Below are 26,553 nucleotides of genomic sequence, written 5' to 3'. Positions count from 1 at the left end.
AATTGACTGCAAATTCAAGGGTTCTCGTTATCCTTTCAGGTTCAACAATTCATGAGAATGCCTTACAAAACTCATGAAAGCATTGTACTTTCAATTTCATTATAAAGAATATAAATCAGGACCAGCCAAAAGAAGAGATCCATAGGGCAAGGTCTGGGAGGCTGGCAAACACTAAGTTTTTGTGTCCTGAGGACCATCACCCTCCTGGAACACCCATGTGTGTCATGAACCAGGGAAGCTCTTCTAACCTCAGTGTACAGTTTCTGTTGGAGTTTCACTATGTAGCCCATAGGTCTAACTGATTAAATCATTGTCCATGTGACTAAACTTAATCTTCAGCTTCCCTTCTATCCCTGAATGTTGGGCATATATGACATGGCTCAAAGCCCCAACCCCACAGTCACATCCTTAGAATTTTCAGCATGGCCAGCCCCAACCCTGAAACTTTCTAGGGACCAACCATGAATAACCACATTCCTATCAATTGGAAAATTCCAAGGACTTATAGAACTAGGGACAATGGTCAGCCAAACTCCTTGTTATGCAACATGGCTGTAGTGAGAATTCTGGCTTGGCTGGCTTACCTCTAGGCCAATCTTAATATAGTGATCCACAGAAGCTGGCCAGTTAGATCTACTGCTTTTGTTGTTGTTGTTGTTGTTGCACTGAATATTATGTCATAAAATAAAACATGATATGGCAGTATTTAGAACATCATTTCTCCTGAATATTTTTGATCTACTGGTGCTTGTTCTTTGATTAGTCTTGCATGACAGGTATTAGTACCTACTGACAGACACCTAATGTAAATACAGCTGAAGAAACAGTTTCTAGCTACATACTGCTTAAAACAAACACATCTACCTATATTTAACTAATGTCCCAATCAAATGATCTCACAAATTCTTTATTTAGAAACCCTTCCTCATGCATTGTCTTAGTTTGGGCTGCTCAGGCTGATACAAGAAAGCACCATGGGCTGGGGTCTAAGACAACAGAAACTTATTACTCAGTTCCTGGAGACTGGAAGTCCAAGATCAGGGTGCCATCATGGTTATGTTCAGGTGAGGGCTCTCTTCTGGGTTGCAGACTGCTGACTTCTTGTATCATCACATGGTGTAAAGAGGGCAAGAGAGCTCTCTGGGGTCTATTTTATAAAGGCACTAATCCCATTCACAAGGCCTCCATTCTCAGTATACTTTCAAATGTAGATTTCTTTGCTACAGAAATCATTCCATATTTCAGACCATTCATTACAAATAAGTGAGGTAAAGTTTACTTCCATCTAACGGCAAATGACAGAAGAAATGGAGTTTAAAGGGTAAGACTGGCAACTAGTGATTTTTAAACAGTGCTGAATTGTTTAAAATCGGAGGGTGGAATGATGTTGGTAATAGGGAGATAGGTAAAATATTAGGAAAGTGTAGAGGCAAAATAATGCTTTGATAAGTCAAATTTATATTTTATCAAAGATTTGAGAAAGTTGACAAGTTTTTCTTTCAAGTACAAATCCTTTTTTAATCCTTTTTTTCTTAAAAGTTTAAGGCAGCATAATGAAGTATGCATTAAGATCCCTTCTATCTTAAGCCAGGAAAAATTTTAAATGATTACCACTTGGGAAAAAACAATAACTATTATTTTAGCAAATGGGCAAATGAAAACCAGTCGGAATTCCTCATGCTGGACCCCCTCCATGATACAGGCTCTGTTGTACCTGCATATGCAGGTAACAGGTTAAAGTAGCCATCAGAATACAATGGAATTTTAAGACTGAGATTAACTATTCCAAGTATATTATACTCACAAAACATAAACAGTGTCCCCAAGAGCACTAAGCTTTTTAAACCAGTATTATTTATATTGAAAACAAAGAATAACAGAATTTAAAAAAAATACAGTAGAAGCAATTCTAAAAATCACTCCTAAAAATACGTGCCTAAATCTTTGAATTCAGACTCAAAACTATGCATGCAACATTCCTATGGTCTGAATGTTTGTGTCCCCGAGATTCATATGTTGAAATCCTAACTCCCAAAGTGATTGTATTAAGTGATGGGGCCTTTTGGGAGGTGATAAGGTCATGAGGGCAGAGTCCTTGAAAATGGGATTAGCACCCAAGGGAGCTTGTTTGGCCCTTCATCATATAAGGACATAATGAGAATGCTCCTTCTGTGAACCAGAAAGCAGGCTCTCACCAAATCTGCCAGCACCTCCATCTTGGACTTCCAGACATCAGAACTGTGGGAAGTAAATTTCCAATGTTTATGAGGTACCCATTTATGATATTTTATATAGCAGCCTGAATGTGCTAAGGGGGAAAATATTGTCCAAATTTGCTAAGTCTACTTGTGTTTCTTAAATTTATCCTATTTTGTCCTCAAACTTCCAAATTAAATCTCACTTGTATGGAAAAAACTAGGATAATTTTATAATTATTTTATTATAATTTTGAGACATCAATTACTTTTTCTTCAATTAAAAAAAATCCAATCATGAATCTTTTGGGATTACTTGGGCAAACTGTAGCAAATTTTTCTTACGACACATACTTACACGATGCCGAATGATGTCTGTTTTTACTACCTTGCCTATATTCTACGTAAAACTTAAAGCATGTCTTCTCTACATCAGTGGTCCCCAACCCTTTTGGCAGCAGGGACTAGTTTCGTGGAAGACAATTTTTCCATGGACTGGGACAGGGGATGGTTTCAGGATAAAACTATGAAACTGTTCCACTTCAGATCATCAGGCATTAGACCCTCATAAGGAGTGTACAACCCAAACCCCTTGCATATGCGGTTCATAACAGGGTTCCCGCTCCTATGAGAATCTAACGCTGCCGCTGATCTGACAGGAGGTGGAGCTCAGATGGTAATGCTCACTTGTCAGCCTCTCACCTCCTGTTGCGTGGTCTGGTTCGTAACAGGCCACGGACTGGTACCAGTCCATGGCCTGGGTGGTTGGGAGCTCCTGCTCTAAAGAATAATTTTAAATGAGAGAAAACTCAAGTTTTAAAGTTCATGTTAAGTCTTACTCCAACTTCCATTTCTCTCTTTATAACAAAATTCTATTAACGCATCTTGAAAAAAGATCACAGAATAATTTTATTTATAATGAATGTTATTCTCTCCAGACTTCAACTCATCAGTTTACTCTTATAACAGAGAATCAATTTAAATAACACCATCAAAATGGAATGAATATAAAACAATCTATTACATATTGATTTCTTTGATATGACATAATTATAGCCAATTAGTCTTGCAACACATGGTCCATTTCCAGTGAAATTCTCAATAAACTGCTAGGAATTACAGTTCTTCATATTGACATTTTATTGTAAAGTCTGCTAGACGTGGCTCTCTTGATTGCTTTGGAAGTCAGTCAAACAAATGCTCTGAAGAAAAGGCTGACACCACAAAACAACTTCATATGAAATCTATCCACAAATGGGATAGCAATGCCTCCAGATCCTTTGGTTTTTATCAGTCCCTTTGGAAAGTTAATTAATTGATGATTGTTCCCTTAAAATTCTATTTTAAATAGGACAATCACTGTCTATACAGTTTGTGCCAGCGTCCTTGACTTTCTTGCTTCCACTGATTTGTTTATCAAATCATACAGTGATGGTAGTCTTATTTTATCCATATTTTTGCTGTAAACATTGAGAAATATACCAAGGACAACTAACAAACCAGACCATACATACCTAAGAGAAAGAAATAAGGAAAAAAAATTAAAATTAGCAAAATAACAATTTACTGTTAACCACAGAATTTGGTAATATGTCCATAATAATTCTTCAGTGAAGTAAAATTCTGTTAGAAGCCTACAATAATAGCATTAAAATAAAAATAGTATTCTTAGATGAGATTTGATAGAATTCTGTATCTTTTAATAATGCAGTGGGTATATATAAAGAAAGATATTTTATAAGATTTTATATGACATAGTTCATTTGAACTTTGGGGATGACAGTATATTCAAAGTACAATCCCCTACCAAAAGTCTTAAGAGTACACTTAAAGCATTGGACATGTGTATCTACCAAAGGCCATTTTGGGAATTAAACTCAGCTGTTCAGCTCGTTGTCTCAGTTGGGTAGAATATAAAGGAATAAAAAGAGGAACATCCCTGAGAAAGTAGGGGAATCATTGTAATTATATTTATGTATGACATAACACTATTATGTATTATACCTAGTACATAAAGAAAAACTAGTTTATAGACAAATAATCTGTAATACAATGATGGAAATTAATTTTATGTTTCCCTCTAAACTTATAGATTGTTAAGTTTTTGGTGTGAAACTTCACAATCCTGACCAATATAAGTTTAAATGGTGCTAATGTCAAACAAATAGTAAAGACAGTAAATATGATAGTAAACACTTTCATACACACAAAAAATACAAGCTAAGTTTAAAGTCTTTAGGATGTAACTTACAGAATACTTCTCTACCTTAAATCCTTTGTGGAAACAGGCATCAAATAAACTGATATTTTTTAAAAGCATGTGCTGTAAATACATAATTTATATATTTGCAGTAGGGCAAAGGGGAATCCCTTAATCTCAACAACGTACACATCACTCACATTCATTCACTCATAATGGAAACAGGTCACATTTGCACTGGACTCTGGTTAGGCAATTTAAGTATACAAAATGATAAATTCAAAATAATAAATTACCAACATTTGCAAAATAGCAGAAGATACACTGATAGTTAAGAGATCAAGATGAAAAGGTTTCTTTATAAAGCATAACAGGAAAAAAAAACACATTAATTTATATAATTATGTGTTTTATATTTATAAAATATGTGTTTATAATTATATAAATTATATAATTTATATAATTTCTTTTTACTACAAAAAAGAAAAAGTAGAAAAGGTGAAATTAAGATTAAGAGGAAATGTGAAACACAGTATCTAAAACTGAGAAAAATTGTTTAATTAAAAAGTACTTACTGAAATGTGAATGGTTTAGCAAAGAATATAAACGAAAGTACAATGGTCATTGCTTTTCTTCCTGTTGTCACTGTAGGAGCAAAAAATTAGTTTAGAATGTGCCTATTATCTTGACAATATTTTAGAAATCACTTATTCAGCAAATATTTACAGACCTGACTATATGCCAGAATCTGTGTGAGGTGCCAAGGTAACAATGGAAAGTAAAAACCAACCAACCAAACACACGCACAAAAGTCACTGTTCCCTGTTACTATGGAGTTTAGTCTTGTAGGGAAACAGACATTAAATAATTAATACAGTTAAATGTTAAAGTACAACTGTAGTAAGTACTTGATGGAGGTCATGGTATTATGAAGCCACAGTTTAAGTCTTAGAGAAAGGCTTTCCTATGGAAGCTATGATTAGCTAGAGGCAGGGGTTATTCTTTAAAAACAGTAATCTAAAGGATATACTCGTATCTTAATAGCGGTCTTCTCTGGATAAGACTATAAGTAACCGTTACAATCTTCTTTACACAACTGTATTAACTTTTTCCCGTCCTTTGAAGTACTACACTTTGAAGTCTGCCGTAAGGCTGGAAGCCTTCCTCTCTGGTCCCAGGCAGAGTGGGGAGATCTGCATAGATCTCCATGACAGTACTTTCTTCCTCACTGCACTATCAGTTGCCATCTTCCCACTTGACTATGTGCTTTACTTAGTTTCTTGCCTTATTTATCTGTACATTCCAAGACTCTACAGTTCCTGGCACTTAGTAATTTATGCATGAATGAATGAATTCCAAAGGAAGAAGCTGTTCTGGAAACGTGCCAGAGTCACATTCCCAATGTCTGTTTTTCTTTCTATAGTAAAAGGACCCCTGTTTTGAGCTGGTTATATGTTCCCTCTTCTCCTGCTACTAGGTGTGGTCATGTGTCTAGGCTATGGTGAAATGTGAGCAGAAGTGCTGTTTCTCGGAGTATGACTTTTAGGATTTTCATCTTCTCTTACTCCATCCCACTGCATAGCATGAGGATGAAGATGGCACAGCAGACAGAAAGAACGTGGGTTTCTCATGACCATGGAGTCACCATACCAGCTTAGAGGCAGTATAATGTATGGTGAAGAGCACAGGTGTGCAGCCAGACTGCCATCACTGGAACCTGGCTCTGGTTGACTATGAGACAAGTCACTTAACCTCCCTGTGCCTCAGTTTATCCATCTGTAAAATGGAATAATCATAGTGACTAATTTATAGGACTGTTGTGAGATTAAAATAATGGTGTCTGGTACATACTAGGGCTATGTACGCATTAGCTATGATTATTGCCAACTCTGGCTTTCTTTTACGTGAGAGGAAAACTCCTGCCTGCACCTCTGAGGCAAAAGCTGTACCTTAGAGTTTTGGCAAATGACACAGGTGGCACATTGACTCATCTGTTCCCCTCACTAGGCTGTACACTCCTCCAAAGCAGAACAAATACAACTGATTTTTCTACAGGGCCAAAGACCCTGCACACAGCAGGTGCATAGTGCTTATTGGTGAAAAGGGAAGCTAATCTGGTTGGTGTCCTAGAAAATGTACAAATGAAAGGCCTAAAAAGCTTATTTAAAGTGTACCTCTCATACTTGAAATCAACAAAATTGAAAGTTTCAGTTACAGGTTAAAAGCATATAAATGCAGTACTTTCTTTGGAGGTCGTCGTCTCATCATAATTTTACAGAAAGTTCTTTTAATGCGTTTAAGGGTTACTGTTCTGATAAATGTATATGTTTGATTTTAAAATTAAACCATCAAAATAAGAAATTAAGATCAAACAACATTTTCTTTAGAATTCTAAAGAAACATCATAAGCCAAAGAATAAATTGGTGAAATATGACAATTTTCTTTTTAATGTAAAGGAGATGTTGCCCTTATGTTTCGAAAAAGAGCATCAGAGAAAATGTAAATGCTTATTTTATAATCAAAGCAAGTAAATCCCTCCTACCTGTTACAGCAATAAGTGCACCAAAAATTTTAATCAAAGCCAGAACAAAGGAGATTCCAAAATATCCAGTGAGGGAAAAAAGGAACGCATAACCATAGGTCCGAACTGGATTCTGCCAAAAATAAAAAAGCCTGTTAGAAAAATGTAAAACAAACCCCGAGGTATTACAAATAAAACAAAACTACAGATTTTAATCAACTTCTTGAGCAATAATAAGTTGTTTGATAATGCAGTCAAGCAAAGATTCTTATTTTGATTTAATGAAAAAAATGCTGAAATTAAAGATCCTCAACTTTTCTACATTATGAACAGCTTAAAAATCAACTCATAGGGTACAGGAAGGATAAAATAAATTTAAATATCAATCATTTCATTTCTGAAATTAATTTCTGATTGGCATAGGTTATATTAAAGGAGGTATCATTATATCTATGATGCCTCTTTTGAACAAGGGAAATTAGAAATACAGAGAAAATTATTTAACAGAAGATATTTTTTTTTTTTAAATGTGATTAGTGTTTACCTTTGCACAAAATGTTACTGCAGGGCCTAATCCACTAGTGCATGTCAATCCCAGTAAAATGTATACAAAACCAATTGAATACGAATACAGTACCTAGAGCAGATAAAAATAAAGCAGAAAAAAGTACTATGAAACCGAAAATGGAAGATTGAGGGTTTTAACTCTATGGCTCAATTAGGTTTGCAGAACAAACATTTTAAAAGAAACTATCATTTCAATATGGCCTAAATTTCCAGAAATGATATTTGATTCTAATGTTTTATAAGTCTATGCCTCATTTTATGTACAAAATAACACCTAGTAATATTAATCCTTTTATGTATGCTTACATATTCATTTCTTTCTAGGCTTAATTATTGAAATCAAACCAGATTTTCATATTAGAGTTCTAAAAAAAAATACTTAAATGAAACAAAACAAAAATCTTTAAAGATACTTATAAAACACACAAAAAATTAAGTTTCTAAAAGACATTAAAATATAATGAAAATAAGCAGTATATGGCATATCTACTGCTTAACTTCTCTATTTTCCAACCAACCTTTTAATCCCAATTTACTATGCTTTTCTTAAACAGAATCAGCAGCAGCAGCAGCAAACCTAAATATCTGCTGTGTGTCAGGTACTGTGCTGAAGCTCAGTACAGATTATTCCATTTACTTCTCACAACCACCCTAGATATGGGTATTCTTAGTTATTATAATCCAATTTCCAGATGAAGAAACTATAACTTAGAGATATTAAGTAATTTTCCCCAAACGAGTGCTAGTAAAGCCAGGATATGAACTGAGCTATCTTATTCCAGAGCCTACCAACATAAATACTGTATTATATTAACTTCCTAACAACCTACACTCCCTCAATTCTCTCTGCGCCCATCCTTACCTTATCTACAATGAGTAGTGATTATGATGAAGAAAATTCTTAACCAAGTTCCTGTGTTATTAGAGACTACTTAAGTTGCCCCATTCTGTGTTAAGAAAATAACAGGAAAGAATAATCCTGTCTATCCTTAATTCAGTATGTTCTTAATTCAGTATGTTCTTTCTGTCCAGCAAGGTGGTTGGTTATAAAATTAATGTAAAGACACACACACACAATTTTCCCATATTAAAACCAGTTACAAGATATACAAAAGGACGCTATTTGCAAAAAAGAACCAGTTACAAGAGATACAGAAAGATATTATTTGCAATAATCACAAAAAGATGAAACAACTTTAATAAGTTATTAACAATACCTTTAGTAAGAAATGTGCTGGATTTACATGAAGAAAACTTTAAACTCTAATGGACATTGAAAAAAAGACCACTTGAGTAAAAGAAAAGTCATACCTTATTCTTGGACTGAAATAATCAAGATGCCATTCTCCCTAAATTAATTTATAATTCAATGCCATACCAATCACAATACCAATGGAATTTTTAGTTTATTTGGGAATATAAACACCCCAGAATAACTACTGGTAGTAATATTCTGCAAAAGAAAAGGAACAATGGTAGCTAGTCCTAACAGATAATAAATGTATGATAAAGCTGCTGTCATTATATGTACTATTGCAAAAATAAATTCAAATACAATTCTGAATGCCACACAAGAGTGTGATATGATAAAGAGGGCATTTAAAATGAGCTGAAAGTGGATTATTCAATAAATGATATTAGAAAAAATGGTAGTCATTTGAAAAAAAAGTTCTTTTAAAAAAGTTTTAGATTGGATCAAGGGCTTAATAAAAAAGGAAATCACAAAACTAGTAGGCAACAGGGATGAAATGTTCTAAATCTCAGGGTTAGGAAAGCCCATTTCAACCATGATACTTAGCCAGAAGCCAGCAAGGAAAAGACAAATTGGGCCATATAAAAATTACAAACTTCTACATGGAAAAATACTACCCACTAGAAAGAGATGAGAGAAATGACATAACAAAAGATTATATTTTAATATATAAAAAACTAAATCAATGAGGAAAATTTGTCAACTATGCAACAAGCGGTTAGCACTGCTAGTTGTAGTTTTAGTTTTTACCTTCCTATAATGTTTGAATGTATTATTTTTGTAAAAATGATAGTTTAAAAATGCAATGCTAGTTATAATTATTTCATCAAATTATGTATATCACCATTTTTTAAATCTGTCTAATTTGAAGAAAAAACACTAGAGTATTTACCATTTCAGAATTAGAAGCATTATGAAGTTTCATAGCTTTCTCTTGAACATTTCCAATGACAGCATCTGCACATAATGCCAGGGAAATAAGCACCACACCTTCAAGAAGGTATTAAAAAAACAAAAAAACTCCTTATTTAAACATATGAACTATAATCAAGCTTTATCAGGAATTTCATTGGTCTAAAAAACAAAAGCAGATCTTCAACTACATCTGTTCGGTAATCCAGAATATTCTTATTCACAATCAGTTATAACAAGTACATAGGTGATGATATTAAAAAAGATATACTAATAAACTTAGTTCTGTACATATCACATTTCACATTTCAATAGCGTATCAAATAACAGTTCCACAAATATTCTACTAGTCTAATAGTTCCACTAGTTCTGAAAGTGTGGAAGAAATTCTTAGGATATCTATCTATTGGGATTGGTGGCTATTCAGTTAATTAAAAAAGAAAAAAACAGATGAAGAGAAAAGTCATTTTTGAAAAACCCTATCATTACTAAAATGTTTAATTTAAATCACATAAACATGCATGCAGCTGTCAGGGCCTTTTTCTTTGAGCATGGGTCCTGAATAGAATTCCGTATTTTCTCCTTTGTATAAACACACTCATAGCACACATTTTCCATGATTTCCAAGGTGTTTTTGTTTAAAAGTGCCCTGCAGAGTACAGAATCCTTTCATATGTTTATGAGCTTCCCTCCCATATTCGCAGTGTTTTTACCCATACCTCATTCAATAGTGATTTTATTGCTTGTCAATCAAGTTGTGTCAGTTAACTCAGTTTTCACAAAAACAATTATTTGTTCATATTCATTTCTGAATAACTTAATACTGAGTTACAACATAATTATAATAAAGGTACAACTGACATAAACAAATCTGAGTCAACAGTTCATTCCTGAGAAGCATCAAAATGCAAGCACACTAAAAAACAAACAAATTGTTTTACCTACAGAGCTGTGATATTTTCACTACATCTTATATGGAAAGTCCAAAAGCTTTATGTTACATACGAAAATTGCAGCTGTCATACTATCATTTAAAATGCTTACAAAATATTCGAAATTCGTATTCTAAACTAAAATGCCTATAAAAGCTAGGAATATAAATAAATTACTTACCTGTCAGGTTGAAATTTGGTGCAATTGTGCTGTCAGCGAGGGTAAACCATATCAGGCCAAGGCTCATACATATGGCAGCAGACACATCTGCAACATTATAACGCTTTCCTGTATAAAACAAATGTAAATCCACTTCATTATGCAAATACCCACCCAGCTTTGTATTTGCTCTATGTGTTAAGTAGAACACAGATTTGTTTTTTTATATCCAATGCCAAACACGTGAACACTTAGGTCAAGGCAGAAGACAATCACAAGACGGCTTCTGAAAACTACCAATGGGCAGCAATATGTCCCTGTAAGTTAGAAACAAGAGCTACTTTATCTGGCGTAATAGTGACACTAAAATACATACTTTGGCAAAAACTGACGGCAAGAATAATGCACTTCCACAAACATTTAAAAAATTTCCTGGAAATTTAGTTCCTGTTTTACTTTGTGCATAATAAAAGGTTATGAATTTTCTTGTAGTTTGTAAGTTTACAAAGTAACCAGAGTAATGATTCTGGTTACATAACTGTTTAAGTTTGCAAATATCATAATGTGGTAACTTCCAGGCAAGTGAAAATTAAATGATTTTAATATATCCTTATTTTAAAAATAAAATGTAGCATGACTTTTTTGTAAGGTTTATAAGGACAATATTATATATGCCTAGTCAGTTGGGAGAATAAATGTGATTCTTAATAGGGATTGAGGTCAATTATTTTTTCCTATATGAAGTTATCCTGAAATGACACGTGAAGTAGTTGGCAACACTTTCATTTTTAAAGGCTTATTCTGGGATGGTATCTAATGCATAAATGATATCAGGCTGTGTAAGAACTTCAGTGATACAGAAACACCCGACTATTAAAACACGAATATTCCTCATGACAATTAATGTGAACAACAGAAGCTACTTCCACTGTTTGTTGCTATCACTGCCTCCTCTTTTACTCCTATTTCCACAAAACTTGTCACTTAGCTGGGGCTCTAAACATCACTAAGCCAGCGGGGTTGGTAAAAACGCAGTTCTGCTCAGATCAAACTTTACTTCAATATGAGAACTGCCCATGCACAATGGAAGTGAAGGGTAGAGCCCTGGAGAGTAGAAGAATGAAGGAACTGAAAAAAGGGACCTTTCCATGTACTTTTGAACTAGACCTTTAATACAGAAATATAGTATTGCTGGAAATGTGGTAGATTCCAAAATAAAATAATAAAAACAAAGTATTATCTTTTCTTTTTCTTAAGTCCAAATTACCGACTTTAGAAAGTAAGGCATATCAGTGGTTTTTTTTTTTGAGACGGAGTCTCGCTCTGTCGCCCAGGCTGGAGTGCAGTGGTGTGACCTCGGCTCACTGCAACCTCTGCCTCCTGGGTTCAAGCAATTCTTCTGCCTCAGCCTCCCGAGTAGCTGGGACTACAGGCGTACACCACCACGCCTGGCTAATTTTTGTATTTTTAGTAGAGACAGGGTTTCACCATATTGGCCAGGCTGGTCTCGAACTCCTGACCTTGTGATCCACCCACCTTGGCCTCCCACAGTGCTGGGATTACAGGCGTGAGCCACTGTGCCTGGCCATCAGTGTTGAGCCACTGTGCCTGGCCATCAGTGTTTTTAGAATACCTTATTTTGTGATTCAGAATTGTTACAATATCTAGAATGCTCACTGAAAATATAGAAGTTTAATGTTTTTCCTAATGCTAGATGCCATAACATAGCCTATTAGTTTTAAATAGTATAAAAACATATCATTACTATACCTTGAATAAAAACTCCTCCTAGCATAACAGGAATCAATTTGCAGCACTTGAAGATGACTTGGGTAGGGTAATTCAGGTAGCCCAAGGAAGTGTTTGATAACCCCATAGTACCCACAGTTAGAAAAGCTATTATCATGTAGGTTTTTCCTGGTATTCTGTAAAAGACAATTTTTAAAACCTTCATTTTGGGACCCAATTCATACTACTAAAAGATAATGTGTTCACAATGTGTAAATGTCTAATTACGTTTCTAATTTCTGGTTACTATTTCTGGAAATATCAGTAAAAAAATCACTATTTAAAAACTGTAATGCTCTTGTATAAAAAAGTTTATAAAAATAACAATTTACCTTTATTTAGTCAATCATAAATGAGGCCACTCAATTATGTAAAAGAGTTTAGATTTTTACTGAAGGTATAAATGTTGACAAAAGGTGTTTTTTTTAATTTTTTTAACAGCAGTTCTAGCCACAAATAAAAACAATCTTAACCATCTTAAGTTAGAGAAAAAGAGCTTCTTTTTTTGTTGTTGTTTGCTTGAGATAAGGTCTCGCTCTGTTGCCCAGGCTGGAGTGCAGTGGCATGATCTCAGCTAACTGCAACCTCTGCCTCATGGGTTCAAGAAATTCTTTTGCCTTAGCCTCCTGAGTAGCTGGGACTACAGGTGTGCGCCACCATGCCCAGCTAATGTTGGCCTCCATAATGGTAAAAGGTACCTTAACAATTTTAAAACTAATTTTTAACTCTTGAATTGTTTTTCTGTTTCCTAATGTTTCCATCTAGCATTAGGAAAAATACATCTATCCATTCTGCTAAAATAACCCAAGAAAATTTTCTCTGGGAAAAGTTCACGTGGCTTAAAACCCTAGATATAACTTTTATTATAATATCTTACAGATCATCTCTCTGTATTCTATGTTATAATAATCAACTTTTAAGATGAGGTATCTGACTCTCTCCTCATGATTTCAAATCTTTTAATTTTGGCTCTATCTAAAGTTCCTAAAGGAGATTCTTAATTTAGCATCTTCAGAATTTTGAGCCATTATTGTGAGCATATGCTCACTTTGACTAGATATTTAATGGTCTAAACAATAATCTTGTATGCTGGCATGACGAACATAGACACAATGAGGCACTATTCATACTGATAATGCTGGAGAGTTAGATGTAATTTCCATTTTAGAATTTGTGTTCACATTGAAATCAAGGCAACAAAATTCCCCATCTTATATATGGTTAGATATAAGGTAAAATAATTTACTGGAAAAAGTCAATTAAAATGCATCATTTACATTTGATTCTGAGGGGTTTTTTTTCTACTTAACTACCAATATAGTAGTTAACCATGAAAATCCACGTGGAAACAACTTGCATGCCCATATATGCATCAGTGTAAACATGTTCATGCCATCCATGGGGTTTGACCCTCACTGGCATATCATCAGTGATGGTGGGGCAGCACTTCACCACGTAAAATGATACAAGTCAAGGTGGTCAGGTTTTCTCAAAGATAAATGGCAAATCATTGGCAGAAAATAAAAATTCAAGTCAGAAGAATTACAAGGAATGAGTAGAAAAGTAGCACAGTACAGGTAGAAAGAAAACCAGCCTGACAGGGGAACTAAATCCAAAAGTAGCTCCAAAAATTCTGAGCAGTCCTCTAGGTCTTTGTTTCCTCATTGGTAAAATGAAGAAATTAGATTTGATCAGCTTGCCTCCAGGATACTCACTATTTCTATTTTATTTAACACGTCAATTGCTTGCTTCCTTAGAAATGGGGAGAAAATTCCTTTTTTGAGACGGAGTCTCGCTCTTGTTGCCCAGGCTGGAGTGCAGTGGCGCCATCTTGGCTCACTGCAACCTCCGCCTCCCGGGTTCAAACCATTCTCCTGCCTCAGCCTCCTGAGTAGCTAGGATTACAAGTGCCCGCCACCATGCCCGGCTAATTTTATATTTTTAGTAGAGATGGGGTTTCACCATGTTGGCCAGGCTGGTCTCGAACTCCTAACCTCAGGTGATCAACCTGCCTCGGCCTCCCAAAATGCCAGGATTACAGGCGTGAGCCACCACACCTGGCAGGGGAGAAAATTTTAACTTTAAAAACCTCTTCAAGACAAATCTGAGCACTCTCCTTAATTAGAAACTCATAGTAATTAATAATAATGTTACAAGGTATTCTTTGATGAAAAACAATAAGCAGTATATTTAGGATATTACAGTTTATGATGTACTTTAGCACGCATTACCACATATGATCCTCAAGATAAAATTTAGAGTTAGAGTATTATAGAAACTTCTCTGAGGTCTTGACAGATGTAATAAGACCCAAGTGCCAAGACCCAAACCCATGTTTCTAACTCCAAATTCTCAATGAGTATTGATGTACTTATTCCAGTATGTCGGTATTCACATAAATGTGGGAAGAAGAAAAAAATAACGGCAGCAAAGAGTTTAGCTAATTAAAGGTCTAACGAGTAGCAGTACCATTAAATAAATTCAGATATGGGTGTATTTGCAGAAATAAATTCAGAAAGGTTTCAATTCATAATTAATTTATTATAAATACATAAATTATTCTCCCAAATTGTTTCACTTATACTTAAATCAAGTACAAATTATTTTATTTTAAAATATGTTATGGTCATGTGATTTAAAAGTTGGGATAAATATGGCTTGAGGCCCCCTCCCCTCTCATCGGGGTAGCTGATAGGGAGGTGTTTCTTTCTGAAATGTAACAGGACATGCATCGTCATTGTATAATTTTTCACCTACAAAGATAGTATTAGTGTTGTTTACCTTAGAAGCAATCTTACCTTAGAAGGCCCAGTAGTTTGCAATAAGTAGTCAATCATCATCAAGCTTCCTTATATATTAGTCTTGACAGATATATTTAATTACTTCCTATTCTATCACCTATGGCTATTGCCAGTACTCCTCTAGGTCTTTGTTTTCTCATTGGTAAAATGAGGAAGTTGGATTTCATCGGCTTGCCTCCATGATTCTATCATGGAGAATCATGATAGAACATAAAAATAATGAAGATGATATTCTAAGGTTCAAATATTTTTACAATAATTGCTACAATAATTTATTGGCAATAAAGACAGGTTGAGAGGCAAAATTAGACCCATGAAGAAACCTGTAATATAGATTTAAATATGTAAAACTGTAGTTACCTTGATACAAACTTCAAAACCATTTTATGATTGAAAAAAAAAGCTGCACAATTTTTGAAATCTTCACTAAAGGATTAAACATTTGTATCAAGGTATGTCAGTATTACAGTCATTATTACATTTAAACTGCCCAATAGATACACGATATATATATATATACACATTAGGGTATGACAGAAGGAGCACACTTCTTACATTAACCAAGAACATTTTATATTCAAATTCCTAACCACTTTCTGTTTATAATCAGAGACTAAGTTTTATTGCATATTGTTCTAGATGCCATTAAAGATATATCAAGATATTTCTCAAATCTAGATGGATGCTAACTCAAATGATATTGTCAAACAAGCACATTTGGTCTTGATGAAAAGGAATGAGATGTGTTTCTCTAATGCTTAAGAACGCAACCTCAGCTATCGGACATCATATGGCAATGATAGCTGAGGCATATCCCACAAAATATAACTTCACATTCTAAAAAAGCAGAATAACAACAGATACGGACTTGGTATCCTTCATCCAAAATGCTGGCGACCAGAGTGTTTCAAATTTCGAATTTTTTCAGATTTTGGAATATTTGCATCTGCGTAGTAAGGTATCTTGGGGAATGAGACACAGGTCTTAATATGAGATTTATTTATGTTTCATATATACATTATACACGTAACCTGAAGGTAATTTTATAGAACATTTTTGATATGGTTTGGCTCTGTGTCACCACTCAAATCTCATCTTGAATTGTACTCCCATAATTTCCATGTGCTGTGGGAGGGACCCAGTGGGAGATAATTTGAATCATGGGGGTGGTTTCCCCCATATTGTTCTCGTGGTAGTGAATAAGTCTCACAAGATCTGATGGTTTTATCAGGGGTTTCCGCTTTTGCATCTTCCTCATTTTCTCTTGCCACTACCATGTAAGACTGACTTTTGACTCCTGCCATGATTCTGAGGCCTCCCAAGCCATGTGGAACTGTAAGTTCAGTTAAACTTCTTTTTCTTCCCAGTCTCGGGTATGTCTTTATCAGCAGCATGAAAATGGACTAATAGCAGTAAATTGGTACTGGGAGTGAGGTGTTGCTGAAATGAGACCCAAAACTGTGGAAGCAACTTTGGAACTGCATATCAGGCAGGGGCTGGAAGAGTTTGGAGGGCTCAGAAGAAGACAGGAAAATGTAGGACAGTTTGGAACCACCTAGAGACTTGTTGAATGGCTTTGGCAAAAAAGCTGATAGTGATATGAACAATAAGGTTCAGACTGAGGTGGCCTCAGATGGACATGAGGAACTTGTTGGGAACTAGAGCAAAGGTGACTCTTGTTATGTTTTAGCAAAGAGACTGGTGGCATTTTGCCCCTGTTCTAGACATTTGTGGAACTTTGAGATGATTTAGGGTATCTGGTGGAAGAAATTTCTAAGCAGCAAAGCATTCAAAAGGTAATTGGGTGCTGTTGAAAGCATTCCATTTTAAAAGGGAAACAGAGCAAAAAGGTTCAGAAAATTTGCAACCTGACGATGTAGTAGAAAAGAAAAACCCATTTTTTGAGGAGAAATTCAAGCTGGGTGCAGAAATTTGCCTAACAAGGATCTGAATGTTAATCCCCAAGACAATGGGGAAAACGTCTCTAGAGCATGTCATAGGTCTTCGTGGTAGCCACTCCCATCACAGGCCAGGAAGCCTAGGAGGAAAGAAAGGTTTTGTGGGCTGGGCCCAAGGTCACTATGCTGTGTGCAGCTTAAGAACTTGGTGCCCTGCATCCCAGCTGTCCCAGAGCTGGTCATGGTGCACATTTTATATAATTTTGTGCACAAAACAAAATTTGTGTTAAGTACTTATGTTTGGAAGTTTCCACTTGTGTCACATTGGCACTCAAAACTTTTCTAATTTTGGAGCATTTCTGGATTTCGGATTTTTGGATTAGGATGCTCAACCTGTACTGATATTTCATTTCACCACTGTGATGTTAGTTGTACTACAAATCAGTAACTGCACCTATTTCAGAATTTATAAAAATCAAGTATGTACACTGTGTTTTTTATCATGTTTTAAGAAGATATAACACTGTAAGTTGAGCCTAAAGCTATTTTTTTTATTTTGTAATACTGCATTTAAGAAGAGACTTTATTTTTTTCAGTGTATAAATGAATAAAATGTATTTAGTATTATTAAGTTAGTTATACTGGTAAGAATTCATGCCTATCAGATGTTTTGTTAATAGAAGTATAAATTTCATGCATATTCAGTATGCCAAAAAAAACTCAACTAATACAAGTGAAATATCAAAAAATAAAAACAAACCACATACCTCCTCCTTTTGTCCTGAATAAGCTGAAGTTCTATTAGGCCAAATATGGAGTAAAAGGCAAACTGCACTAAGGTAAGGTACCAGCCATAGGACTTAAAACCCTCCACTGAAAATATTAATTCCTGTCAAAAGACACATAAACACTGTTAAGTCCAAGGCAGCACATTAATTTCCTACAAATAAATTCTTATAAACACAACATTTTTAAAGATACCAAGCCCCACCTCCAACAATAACAAAATGTAAATTAGAGAGGTTAGAAGCTCTTTCATATTGGTAATGTTATTTTTTGAAATTCTTGTGCCATAGATGATATAAACCTTCTTCTTTTAGAGGAAATGGTTAATTTGCCTAAACATGTTATATTATAAAGCAATATTTATATCAGTTATTAATAAGCCATTCTTAACAAGTCACTAAGAGTTATTCTAATAGTTATCTGGTTCAATTTTAATTGAATAAATCAAATTGATCAATAAATCAAATTGAATAAATGAAGTGTATGTATGAATATGCGTACATCTATAAAAAACACTTCATTACCAAACCCCAACCATTTTCTCTGAACTATTTTGATATGTAATTATAAGCAACAGTAGCAATGTCAGTTTTTACAAAATCAAAGTGGTTAAGTTATAAACACAATTAGCAGGAGTTCGTGTAATTTAAAAAAACCTTTGCATAAACCAATTATAAACTAAAATATCTGATTATTAATTAGAGAAAATTTATTTAATGACACTTACAGGGTAAATTTCAAATTCATTTTCCATTGCAATGGCTAACTCTGTTCCCAAGCTATTTGGTAACAGTGGTATGCTGAAGAAAAAAATGTTTCTAAAATGTTTCTCAACAAGAAATTCTAATCTCTATTTTTAATTGTTCTTCATTGTGGCATCTCAAGTTTTGTATCACCTACTAGTGGAATATCAGTTATTATAAATACTAAAATTTTTAATTCATTTTTGTTTTACATTAATATTCTTCATAGCATTCTTGCAAGCTAACTAAAAAACAGTCACAATTCCATGTTCAGTTACATTTCCCTTGATGTTTCATCTCTACAAGACAATGAAAAAGAATACAACAATTTTTAAATTCACTAACTTTTTAGTACTAAAGAATACTGGAACTATTATCTGTGTTTTAAGAAAATACATCATTTTCCTTTTCTTGAATTACAAAGGCTTTCTCACGTTATGGGAAAATATCCACTAATTAAATGACAAGTAATAAAATTAGAGCCCATTCCAACATCCTGTTTTCACTAGCCTGGATCCTCACCCATCCAGCCCATGTCTTTGAAGGTCAGAAATTTGCTCCTAGCCAAAGGTATATAACTTTTCCAAATACAATGTAAATATGAGACAAATTGTTGCAGTGTTAGAAATGTTTTGTGCCAGCAAAAATCACAGAACAATAAGATTCTGGCAAAGTTAGAAGACAAAGCCAGTAAGAATGAGAATATAAGAGATGTTTAAAAAAGAAATAATTCAAATATTGTAGGATTAAAGAGATACCTTTAGAAAACCATAAAATATCCTGATACATTTTTGCAAAAATGATCTTTTATTATTGAGTTCCAAGAATCGAGTAAACTGCACTATCATTCAACAATGTTCCAAGATACCAATCAATACTTGAATCATTTCTTTCTCTTGGAAACACATGGTTGCAATTATTACCTACATTTTGTTAAATGTTTAAAAACTAATTTTCATAACGACAATTTTTCAAGATAGTCTCTACATGTGCCTCCTCCCCACTTAAAATATTTAACTCTTGAATTTTGATCTGTTTTCTGTTTTAAGAAACTGTTTTCTACTCTATACTAAAAAATTCAAATTTATGAATCAGCCAGTATCCCGTAAGTGACTATCTCGGGTAAAACTAGTAAATGCCCATACTGACCCCAATTATTATAAATAATTAACATATTACAAACATATAACTTTTTTACCTGTAAATACCCATAAATTAGGTAAAATACAAAAACTCCAGCAACACATATGAAAAACTGAGTAAGTTTGTTAAACTTGCTGAGATTCATGCCAAGTACCACAATGTCCTCAATTGACTTGATGTGTGGTGACATTGTTTGGGTTTTGGATGGCACAGTGATAGAAATATATTTCCTGGAATTGTTGAACTTGAGATCCATTGTTATTTTGCTGCATTCAATGCTTTCAGAGTTATTTTTGTTGGTTTCCTGGACTGTTATGTTCTGTATGTCTTTTGCTTGCTGTGTCAAGTCCTAGAGAAGGAAATAAGCAATTAAAAGAAAACATTTAGATGATAAAGTTTAATCCTCCAAATAATACTCCAAATCATATTTTAAAATTATAGAAATGTCTGCTTCTCTCTGGATATTAGTATATTAATTCCTGTATTCTAGGTTCCAAATCACCAAAAACAATATGCCTACAATCTTTAAACAATTTGTCTACAGCTGATAAAGATTAGTACATCATTAAACTGAATATAAACCATACTTATTTCCACAGCAACAAAAGCTAGTATTTCATCAAAGAACTAAACATGTCTTTGCGTCTATATATAGTTGATGCATAACATTCTCAACATTAAAGTCAATCTTCATTTGTAGAAGAGTAAAAAAATAAGTAATTCTCCTTTAAATACTAAGACAATTCTAAGATATATTTGCTAATGACATTTAAAAAATAAACTAAAAAAATGAAGGCCAGGTGTGGCGGCTCATGCCTGTAATCCCAACATTTTGGGAGGCTGAAGCAGAGAGGTTGCTTGAGACCAGAAGTTCAAGACCAGCCTGGGCAACATAGCAAGACCCTCTCTCTACCAAATAAAATAAAATAAAAAAATTAGCTGGACATGGTGGTGCATGCCTGTAGTCCTAGCTACTCGGGAGGCTGAGGCAGGAGGATCACTTGTGTCCAGGAGTTTGAGGCTGCAGTAATCTATGTTTGCACCCCCACACTCCAGCCTGGGCGACAGAGCCGGACCCTGTCTCTAGAAAATGAATGAAAAAAACAAAACAAAACAAAAAACCCCAAAACTAAGGTCCTTAAAGAGCTAGATTTATCACAGACTACAGAAAGCACAATATGCTTCAGCAGTAGCATCTCTTAGGTTAAAAAATGTTTTCTTCCTCTGGAACAAATCATTTTAATTTAATTTACATTCTTCTGGGATGTAAAAGGCTGGAGAAAACATGTCATTTTTTGTCAGTCTAAAAAAAATTATGAAGCCATCAATTTCTCTTTGGATTTATATGAACTGAAAAAATGAATTCCATGTAAAGACTGAGGAAAGACTGAAGAATTATGACAAAGTATAGAACAAACCTATGTAAAAGAAGTTATTTTCTTAGGAACGACTCATCTGTTTTTAATTCCAGTGGGAACAAAAATTTAAAGTGCGGCATGAAGAGAAATAGGAATAATTTTGACAGTGAGTTTTCCTTTGGTAATTTTTTTTAAACTGCTACAAGATGGTTTATAATGGCCAAAATTAGAGTTGCCTCTTCATGATCACTTCTAGTTTGCTAATTTACAGAGGTTAACCAGGTCATCCTTAGGAATTAAAGGAGGGGTCAAGGATCTGAATACCACTGGTAACTAAAAATACACAGCTGCCACAACATTTCATAGGGCACCTGCCATATTTCTAAATAGAAAAGTAGTTTCATGAAGTTTACTGTGTTCCTCTTGTTTATTCTTCGCTTTCCTTTGTTCTTGCTTCCCACATTGTTTCAATCACTGTCATTTGTAAGACTTTTTATGTAATCTTGCAGGATATCTTTCAGATGTGACTTTCTTTTAAAACCGTGCTTTAAATTATCTCTCCTAAATATTTGGTCAAACCTGTGCTTGAATGTAGAAGAGACGAAAACCTTAACAATTTACTCTTTTCTATGTGTGGGCATGGATATAGTGCACCACTCAAATAAACCCGGCCTCACATAGGTTTCTAAGTTTGCTCTCCCTCCACTCTCAATAAAGCCCTAAACCACCCATGTTTCAGTCCTGAAATACACCAGGGACTTTAAAACACCGCTGCCTTCTGTTCATGATGTCCTTTCAACCTGAGGTCTTCTTTCTCAAGGTCAGGTTTGGAAGTTCAGCTTTAATATCCCCTCCTTTGTGACACCATCACTAATCCCCCCAGTTATTAGAAAAGAGAACTTGAAAGGCAAGATTCAAATCTTATTTGTCTCTGCGTCCTTGGTACCTGGCATATACTCTGACCTGATATTCAGATGAACCAAATAAACTGATCCTTCCTCTTGATACCCTCAAACTTCAGCTTGCAATCACTCACCTTCTGCTTGGATACGATTTTTGAAATGGATGGTGGTACTGGCAAACTTTATGAGCAAAACTGAAAATCTTATAGAAAAAGAGTGGGGAAAATTTACAAATAATGCTTATATATTTACACATACATACAGAATAAATAAAACTTCTAGAAAACATCTTTCCTGCTTTTATTGGCATCAAAACGTTTCTCCAGAAGGTCATGCTTTCCCAAAGTCACCTTCTTCTGAGATGTCTGTAATTTTGTAAACTGCCAAGCATATTGTAATGACTCAATACAATTATAGGTAATAGTATAAGAAAGCAGTATAGCATGCTTTCCCCATGCTTTGGAATTTTGACAGATATGAGTTCAAGATCTGGCTGAGGAGCCTTGGGCAAATCGTTTAACTTTTCTGAGCTTTAGGTTCTGTACCTTCAAAAGTGGGAGGAGTTAAAAATGTGCCTATCACAGGATTATGGTTAGGACTATATGAAATAAATGTAAAATTGCCTGGCATATGACAGTCCATAAGTGTGTTAGCTGTCATCCTTCAACTTTTTAGAAATATTGCTAGGGTGATATGGTGTGCTCAAGCTGACTCACCCCTTTGATGTGCAGCTGGAAACATGGACCTGAATTTCCAACGCTGCCTTCTCTCCTGAGATCCAGAGCTCTATGTCTAAATGCTTCTTTGATATCTCTACTCATAAGCTCTGCTGGCACTTCATATTTAAAATGGCCAAAGCTGATTATTTTCCCCTCAAAACAAATCTACTGTTTGTTCCTATATTCCCAATCTCACTTAACAGTACCTAGTATGAAACACAAGCTAAAAATCTGGGAGTTATCTTAAGAATATTTCCTTTTCTTCACATTCTATATTTTGCCAAGATTCCTGTTAACTCTACATCTATAACTATATCTAAAATCTGTTTTGGACCCTACTCCATCAGGCAGCCGTTTTCTCTTGCCTAGATTACTAGACTGTTTATAATCAATTCTTCCCTTTCTGACCCATCTGTCACATGGCTCAACATGAAGCCTGATCATGCTGCATCTATGAATAAGGCCTCAAAGTTAGGCCGGGCGCGGTGGCTCACGCTTGTAATCCGAGCACTTTGGGAGGCCGAGGCGGGCGGATCACGAGGTCAGGAGATCGAGACCACGGTGAAACCCCGTCTCTACTAAAAATACAAAAAATTAGCCGGGCGTCGTGGCGGGCGCCTGTAGTCCCAGCTACTCAGAGAGGCTGAGGCAGGAGAATGGCGTGAACCCAGGAGGCGGAGCTTGCAGTGAGCCGAGATCGCGCCACTGCACTCCAGCCTGGGCGACAGAGCGAGACTCCGTCTCAAAAAAAAAAAAAAAAAAAACAAAACAAAGTTAAAAATGAGTTGATGTCCTGGACTCTAGTATCATATTATACATATTTTTCAAATTCCTAAATTATAATGGTGTAGCTTTTTTGTTTTTATACTTGTTTCTCCTAAAAGCCTATGAAATCCTTAAGGCAGGAGGTATCTTCCTATGATGTTCTGGTACATAACAAAAATGTAAGATTAAATGAAGGACTCTACCGCACTTTAGCAAGCACCATTTATTTAATCAACGTTATTCAGCTCCTTTCCAACACTTTACCACTTCTAATACACTTCTTGGCAGCTTTATGTGCTGCAGATCTAGGCTACATGTGCAGAACGAAATCTCTCTAGCACTGTCTTTTCTACGTGTGCCAAAATACCGACATCGCTACCGAAACCCCCCCTCAAAACATTTGAAATGAACATGAAAATAAATTTGTTTCCTTTGCCTGAGGCATCAGTGTCATAAAACTTGCCCATCAAAGCCTTGCATTTAGAATGCTGTTTTATTAATAAGAACATCACTGGTGAGAAAGTGTGACTGATGAAGACCTCTGATACCTAATAACTGTGATCATTGGGGAATGAATGTCTGCCATATCCCTACCACTTCAAACATTAATGACTGATATTAACCATCATCTAAAAAAAAATGGGCCAAACTCCTTGTGGTGCAAGGAGCAAAAATGCAGCATGGAATTAAAATTAGTTTTCAGACTAAATGATCGACATTGTGCTTTGCTTTTGAAGCTCACAGTAATCACTGAAACTAAAATGTATATATATATATTTAAAAAATCACAGGTGTGTATCATTGCCTGAGGCCTCTTCCTAAATTCAACACAGATATTCAACTTCAACTGCTAAAATGGAATAAAAAGGTAGCATTTCCGGCATACAATGTATATTTAAAAATGAAAATTCGTGATAATGTTGAGTTACAACGACCTACTGAAGTCACAATTATTTCAGTTTATTTTTGAGTTTCCGACCTGAAGGACGAAAGTCCCACACCAAGAAAGGTAGAATATGAAAAAAAAAGTCATTACGGTGTCATTAACCTGAAAAAACGTGATTTTAACTATATTTTGCCACACTCAACGTTACAAATAAAAGAATCTTACCATGCCATTATGCCTTGATTAACTGCGCTCCGGAATCAATCATGGCCTATGGTGTACGATTATAAAACAGAAAAAACAAAGTTCCATCTCATTTCTTTGTACACACATCATTACACAAAGGTGGAGAAACGCTGTGCTAATTTTTGAAGACTATTCTTTTTTTTTTTTTCCAAGAGAAAAAGTTAACACTAGGACTTAATCTATATATTAATTAAGTAAAAATAACGCTGTCTAAATTATTTTGAAATGCTGCCTCTCTTCCAAGTTCCAGACTATCTCAATTCACTTAGAAAAACGTTTAATTAAAAAACAATTCTAGCCTTCTGATATCCTAATGTAGAAAAAATGCAGATACTCAACACTTAAGATTTTGTTAGCGCACCAAATCATTCCATCTTTTACTTTCGATATTCCTTTAAATAATAATAAAAAGACGGGAGAGATAATTCAGTTGCAAAGACTGGAGGAAACTTGCAGAACTTCTAGTGGAAGTTTATACCATAAACTTAATAGCCCAGCCACAACAATCACATTCTACTGCAAGCCAAATGGAGAAAAGAGTACCTTGGAGTGCCCCTATTTAATAAACACGGAACCAGGAAACAGTTAACTGTAAATACAGTCTAGAGGTATCCAGGTGACTGACAGTTCTCCAGAGACCCCGAGAACAGCGTAAAAGACCCCTTGAGGTCACCTCACCCCTGCGAGTCCACGGATTGGGACCCGAGGGAGTTCTCGCCAGCCCGAGGGCGAAAAACGGGCGAGGAGGAACAGATGCTCCTCCCTGGAAACCGCCCGGCCGGTTTCCGCTCTTTAAAAAAAGGGAGTCACCCGTTCCTTCCATCTCGACCTCATCCACTCCTCGAACGCTCCTTCTGGGTGAGGAAGATGGGCAGTGCCAAGGTTTTCTGGAGGAGAGAAGATCTGGGTCCCAAACACAGGAAAGGCCCCGAAGGCACGCGTACCCCAAGGCCGGTATGTCACCCAGAAGGGTGACGGCAGTCTGGGTGGCGCCTCAGCTAGACGGAGCATCTCCCCCACCCCAGGTCCGTCGCCATCACCTCCTCTTCCTCCTCCTCCTCTCCCACTCCTGCACTTTCCACCGCGGCGGTCGCCTCACCGGAAAGCACTCAACTCCGGCGCCCGCAAGCCACTTCCGCCTATGTGTCCCTGCGCGCGTGCGCAGACGCGTGGCCCCGCCTCCCGACAGGCCTGTGGCCGCCGCCGGTGTGCGGGTCGTTACCTCCCGCGCATGCTCTATCGGGTAGAGACGCTAGGCCGGCACTGCCAAGGTGGGCCCGGCGGTGCGAGGGTCGCCTTTCAGCCCTTACCTCTACCCACTGAAATGGAGTAGGGCGGTGAGCGCCGATGTGCTGGAGAATCTCATTATCCCATCGGCGCTCTGCCTGCTTCTGGCCTCCAAGCCTCTGAAGCCCCCCGGGTTTCAGCTGCCGGCTGCCCCCGAGCCCGTGGAGCCCACGAGAGAGGCAACTTTACGTCAGCGGCCCTGGGCTGAGATTTGAGAACGGGACCAAGTGGAGAATGTTGGAGCCAGATTTTAAAATCCTTGTCTTCCTTCTTCTTGCTACTTGATCTAAATGAGATACGGCAAAGTCACAGTACCTGTTTTTATGTTTTTGCCTGATTCATACGGGCTTCTCCGGTGAAGATGGGCTGAAGTAACGCTTGGGTTGCTTTTGACGTTATAACTCATCCTGTAGCTGCAGCAACCGTGGTCCTTGCAACCTCATAAAAATGTTGCCAGCATTGTTTTGATAGTGCCGCTTAATTCTTGGAAG

The 26,553-nt window shown here is 35.9% G+C and overlaps 1 protein-coding gene and 1 long non-coding RNA gene across 9 annotated transcripts in view; one reads left to right on the top strand and one right to left on the bottom strand.

Moving 5' to 3' along the window:
- Positions 1-3,080: 3,080 nt before the first annotated feature.
- Positions 3,081-25,928, bottom strand: SLC35B3 (solute carrier family 35 member B3). Of its 6 annotated transcripts, none has more exons than XM_055262808.2 (11): positions 25,720-25,928; positions 24,755-24,800; positions 19,955-20,248; positions 17,995-18,116; positions 12,511-12,665; positions 10,762-10,869; positions 9,629-9,726; positions 7,462-7,554; positions 6,939-7,050; positions 4,971-5,040; positions 3,081-3,709 (listed from the first exon to the last, which is right to left on the bottom strand). In XM_055262808.2, exons 2-11 carry the CDS (start codon positions 24,755-24,757, stop codon positions 3,559-3,561), a joined length of 1,206 nt encoding a protein of 401 aa, XP_055118783.1. In that variant the 5' UTR covers positions 24,758-24,800; positions 25,720-25,928; the 3' UTR covers positions 3,081-3,558. The 6 variants fall into 6 exon arrangements, with proteins under 6 accessions (XP_055118783.1, XP_063489011.1, XP_055118786.1 ...); XM_063632941.1 differs by having other exon boundaries at positions 25,875-25,923; XM_055262811.1 differs by having other exon boundaries at positions 25,816-25,920.
- Positions 25,890-26,553, top strand: part of LOC129472870 (uncharacterized) — a 343,454-nt gene continuing 342,790 nt past the window's right edge. For 2 of the 3 annotated variants that reach the window (XR_008654114.1, XR_008654116.1), the window contains exon 1: positions 25,999-26,553. This is a non-coding gene — a long non-coding RNA (uncharacterized lncRNA). The other variant, XR_010119199.1, reaches the window with a different exon arrangement.

The sequence above is a fragment of the Symphalangus syndactylus genome, chromosome 23 (assembly GCF_028878055.3).
Source record: "Symphalangus syndactylus isolate Jambi chromosome 23, NHGRI_mSymSyn1-v2.1_pri, whole genome shotgun sequence".
NCBI classification, from domain to species: domain Eukaryota; kingdom Metazoa; phylum Chordata; class Mammalia; order Primates; family Hylobatidae; genus Symphalangus; species Symphalangus syndactylus.
Note: the sequence above shows the minus strand (reverse complement) of the source record. Positions and strands in the feature narration are given on the sequence as shown.